Here is a 5427-nt window from a genome sequence, read left to right as displayed (position 1 = left end):
TATATATATTTTCCAATGTTATCTCCTGAAAAAATGGCCGATTTTTTGCTCCTTATTTTATATGCTATTATTTTTTTGGGTAGAGTTATCCCCTGATGATCATTTCAGCATAGATATTTGGCTTAACGAATTAAATCAGCACCAGTCTAGTACAGCACTGTGTCCTCATATTTTGTTTGTGTTAAAAGGTATTTACAGTCAGATCTAATATTGTTTTCATAGATGTTTTATTAAGTAAATTATGTAATAAACAAATTGTTATATCACTCAAAGTGGTACTGTTTTTGGGCTAAAAAAAATTTTCGCGGCTCCCTTGTTGAACTAAAATAAAATAAAACTATTGGTACTATTCTTCTTAAAGTGGTTGAATACAAATACGGACAGAAAAAAATATTACAAAGTAAATGCTGAAATGCACTGTACATTTTCTTTTTGAATTTTAATTGTTTCCTTTTATTTTTTTTTTTGTAATATTTCACTTTAGCCATACAAACGCAGCTTTGGGAACCGCTGATCTTTAGAGTGCGGTGAATGTTCTTTTAAAATTAAGGAATTTTAAAATGTTCTTAAAATGCGTTTAAAATATTTAATCTTGGAATTTATAATAATTTTACCAACCTCCCTAGAAATAATCTTATGCATATTGATAAAGTATGGATCTTATGTATATCGCATATTGATTAACTGTGTAGTTACATCAAAACAATAAAATTTATGTTTTAATTACAATATTTATGATTATATTTTAAGAGAGTTTTTTTTTTATTTATTTTATTTTTTATTTTAGTATGTATGAGATCATTCATCACTATTACCTATTGCCCACAACTGTGTGGCAGATTATAATATCTATCAATAAATAAATCTATCAATTTAAAAAGAAAATAAAAAAAATATTTATGATTCACTCCGTATTTAAAAAAAAAATTAAATATTTTAAAAATATTCCCCAGCCTCCAGAACTCCAGGATTTTCTTACAAAAAAAAATTCTCAGACAACCCTAGATACTGGGAATCAATAATAATTTATATTGTTAATATTGGTGAATTATCAATTTATGCTGTTTATTGAGATTATAAGTTAGTTAATATAATTGAATGTAAGATAAATTTACTAACTATCTCGAATTAATATCATTAATTAAGGTAAATATTTAATGGTTTTAAATTATTAAGGGTAACTTACTGACGTTTTAGCCTCTGACCCGGAATGGAGACGACAAAATCCCCCACTTCCTAAAGCATACATAGGGCATTACCCTTTCAAATTGAGGGCTCGCGAACCGGTAGTGATGGATCCTGTACCCTACGTACACCGAGACCCCAGCAGTAAAGAAGACCCTGCAGAACAAGGAATCAAGTTAGATAATAATAAACAAGTACAAACAAGTATTTAAGTACAGTATTATTTGTTTTTAATTTTTAAAACGGAAAAATATAAAAACCTTATCGTCTTACTCTTCGCTTATAATGCGGGGATGGTGTTTAATTATACACTATCTATTTTAAATTCTCGGAGTGTATTATTAATTTCTTTTATATATAAGATCATCTAATATTTGTTAAGTGAAATTAATAATCCTGTTATAAATTATGAAAGAGCCAAAGAAACACATTAATAAATTTGCCTCCATCTTCTGATGCACCCCCTCCCCATCCTCCACACTTCATTTCGACTTCTGACTGTTTTTCTTATTATTTCACCGTTATAAATCGTCTTTATTAATTAATGTTTTTTTATTTTTATCTTATATGCGATACAACACGAGGAGGACCCTCACCTCCGGACTTAAAATAGCTCCTTTTTAGAATGGATAGCTCATATATAACATTAAACATAACAGGTAACCTTAAAATACCAAAGGTAGTAAAAGGTAAGACCCAACACGAATTACTTTCTTTTTCACAGTAATGCACTTATTAATTCACTTTTTATTTCTGTTTTAGAGGGATCGGGAAAATAATTAATAAATTTGTTGTCATTATATAAATGTTTATTCACCTATATATATATATATAGCTAAAAAAAGAAAAAGATTTGTTACTTTTTTTTTTTTTTTTTTTACAATATCTTCAAACAATTTTGAAGGTAGGTATCGAAAATTTTATAAAACTTGACTTGGTAAAGGTCTCGATTGATCCGGATATGCAATACGTATTGTTAGTACTAGTTCATATAGGCCTAAATGTTTTTATCTTACCGACGGTGAGAACGATGGATCAAGAAATTTGATACATACAGAATAACTTTATATTGACATCACTTTTGGATTACAATTTTCAATAATGAACCTTTGTTACAGTCAAATAAAAAAAAATTAACCCCCACCCCTCTCTAAATTCATTGTTTAACGATTGATTACAGCTACGTTGAATCCAAAAATCGAGGAAAAATAATTTCTACTTTCCGCTCCTTTCTGCCGTGACAACGATTTTGAATAACAATCACGCAGTTTTCCGATGTAGTTCGATTTAATTATCTTTTTAAATTTGAGTTTTCTCTTCTAGTTTTTAGTATGTGTTTCAAAGGTAAGATAAAGACCTCGCTAATTCAAGGAGGCGAGGTTCTATAATTATCCTTCCCTTCAACTATTATTGGTGTTGTGATCTCTTTCTAGAGATTATGAAATATCGTGCATGGACCAATAAGTGAATCTTTTAAAGGTAAGATAAGATACAGGACCACACTTGGATTATCCTCGGAACTTAACATTATTACCCACCATTTTGTTTTTGTTGCCAGTAAAAGGTTTTGTCTGCCCCTTTCGCAACGTTTATTTGAGACGATATATTTTAGATTTGACACCAAAGTTACGGGTCCCTCTTGGAAAATACCTTAATCTAATCATACTTAAACGACCTTATCTCTTTGCCATTTTGTGTCAGTATAGTGATCGACTAATGTTTTCTCACTCGAGTGAGAAAACTTTTTTAAACTATTTAGTGGCAAGATAGACTTCAAGTATAAAGTAGTTTTAAACTCATAATAAAGCATCTTTTCGTTTTTTGTGTTGGTTCTTCTTTAGGAAATAATTGATCGTTCTGTAATAATTTGATTTTGATTGTTCGATATAGTCAAGACTAAGAACAAAAATAATACTAAACTGTCTTAACAAAATATATATATATTTGTTATGTTGTTTACTGGAAGAGCTGTTCTTTATATCTAGATAAAAGCCTCAACAGCTAAACAAAAACTACCAGATGTTACGGTATGATAAACTTGTTTTTTATTGTATTGGACACGAAATATACGAAAACAGGCGTCACACATCCGTCATTTATCATCCAATATAAGCGCGGTATTCCATCAATCGGATTATAATGTGAGGGAATTGTTTCTTGTAGTTGTATGGCTTTCGAAAAATCACTAGCCAGGTTAGTGTTATTAATATTATAAAAATATTCCATTGTATAATTTTTGTTTTAATACGGAAAAAATCCATTCATTTAATTGATTATCCTATTATAATGAATAAAAGTTCCATTATGGGTTGTTATTGCAATATACCAACCTTTACGATATTTTTTCTTCACGAAGAAATGAGATGTAATAATCTATCATTCTTGGCGTCTTTGTGACAATAATTGATAGGGCTGAGTGATAGGGCCGAAGTTGTAGTTTGTTGACTCTTAATGAATTACAGGTGTTGATAACTAACACATAAGGTTTTACGTCTTAATTTAAAAGCAAGCAAAAAATGAATGAAGGATTTGCAGAATGGAAAACCAAAGGTTTATTACTATTATTATTGTTATTTTATACTTCTTGAAAACAGAAAGTTTTGAAGCCTTCATGTTTTACTTCAATTTATAATATTTATAGTCCTAGAAATAAAGGGGGGGGGGACAAGTTAACAATTAATGTTACCTATGACACCTCTCATCTTCAAGTTCCACTTTTGCGTATGGTTTTATAGCAATGAATTTTTTTTTTATGATGAATATATGCTTTAATATTTTCACTGATTTTTTTTGTCGATTTGGACTGTGAAAAGTTTTATTTACCGTTAAATGTCTAAATTATGTAATTATTGTTTTATAAAAGAAACGAGTAATTGTAGATTATGCTAGCAGTGTTTGTTTCTTTGTTCTCTTGCAGGTAATTTCTGACATACGGGTGGACGGGGATTATCTACAGGTAGCCAACCTATTCTAACCGTGGAGGGGAATTAGATTTCCATTTCGTAGGACCTTCCAGGCCGGATGCGAACCTTTTTTTTTTTTACCTCCTTGGGCATTTCTGACTTGTTGGTAGGGAGAGGTTATCTACAGGGTACTACCCTATTTGTACCGTGATGAGGGGTCATCTTTTAATTCGTGGGGATGTCACAGAAATAAAAGTCGAAAGAACCACATTTCAATTTTAATGGATGAATGTTTTGACGATAACTGTGACTAAATAATGGGAATTGTATTCAATTTAAATTTTATAATTCTAGTTTCTAATATATATTTTTTAAATTAATTAATAAATCTAAAATCTCAAATAGTTTCATTAATCTTTCTTTGTGTCAAAAAATATTCTACGTAGTTCTTCAGTCTCAAATAGGTACCTTAGAGACATTTATGAAGTAATGGATATAAAAGAAAAAGATAATAATGAATTAAAAAAATAAAATGTTTCTTCATGTAGCATTCTACAACTAGTTACCTAGGTTTGACAAGGATGTAACTGCTTAGGAATGATAAAAAACATTCTTGACAACTAGCAACTATTCCAAAAAAAATAAAATAAATGTATAAGGAATATACTAACAGATGGGGAAAAGTACCCAGCGTTTCCCCTTCTGTGACATGAATATATTTCAACCATTCAGGAAAAGAAATCTTTTACCCACTCCCTTTTCAGCCCTTCTCTGGTCTCTGACATTTGCCTAGAGACCAAGTCTTTATAGCATATTCTGTATGAACCTATGACATTTGTTATTGAATGTATGATATTTTTATATGTTAACTTGGATGTACTCAAACAAACAATTTGACTCATTAATATTGAGCTAAACATTTTGGCCCTACCACAATTGTATCAATAGCAGAAAACATTTAAATAGGGCATAACCCGTGAAATTCATTTAAATAGGGCGAATATTTTACTGAAATTCACCCCTAATTTTATATCATTTTTCTGCCCAGAAAAATATTCTATATACCGAATTTCTGTTCATTTTTTACTGGATGGCTGGATGTGCCAAAATTTAGGATGGAATGTATGAGACGTATCACACATCTTCCTCAATAGCGCGTTCTAGAGGTTATGAAACGGATGTAAAAATGCACCCCAACCCCTCTTTGATAATCTTTGGTACAGTGCAAAAGTTTGTTATCGGGAGAAATATGTAAAAACCAGTAAAAACACATTATTGCACGGTAAATACCTATGTAATTAAATTTAAAAGCAATTATAATATAAATAATAAAATTATA

General features: G+C 30.0%; 1 protein-coding gene across 6 annotated transcripts in view; it reads left to right on the top strand.

Annotated features, from left to right (window-relative positions):
- Atet (ABC transporter expressed in trachea) overlaps positions 1–5427 on the top strand; it is a 160802-nt gene that overhangs the window by 123306 nt on the left and 32069 nt on the right. For 2 of the 6 annotated variants that reach the window (XM_014430778.2, XM_014430777.2), the window contains exon 2: positions 1198–1360. The exons of 3 other annotated variants lie outside the window; for them this stretch is intronic. In XM_014430778.2, the coding sequence (XP_014286264.1) occupies positions 1198–1360 (163 nt within the window). Of the gene's footprint in view, positions 1–1197; positions 1361–3297; positions 3379–5427 lie in introns of those variants that run through there. One more of the 6 variants, XM_067052572.1, reaches the window with a different exon arrangement.

Source organism: Halyomorpha halys, unplaced genomic scaffold (genome assembly GCF_000696795.3).
Source record: "Halyomorpha halys isolate HHAL.00 unplaced genomic scaffold, Hhal_1.1 Scaffold913.1, whole genome shotgun sequence".
NCBI lineage: Eukaryota > Metazoa > Arthropoda > Insecta > Hemiptera > Pentatomidae > Halyomorpha > Halyomorpha halys.
This window is presented reverse-complemented; position numbering and strand designations above follow the sequence as displayed.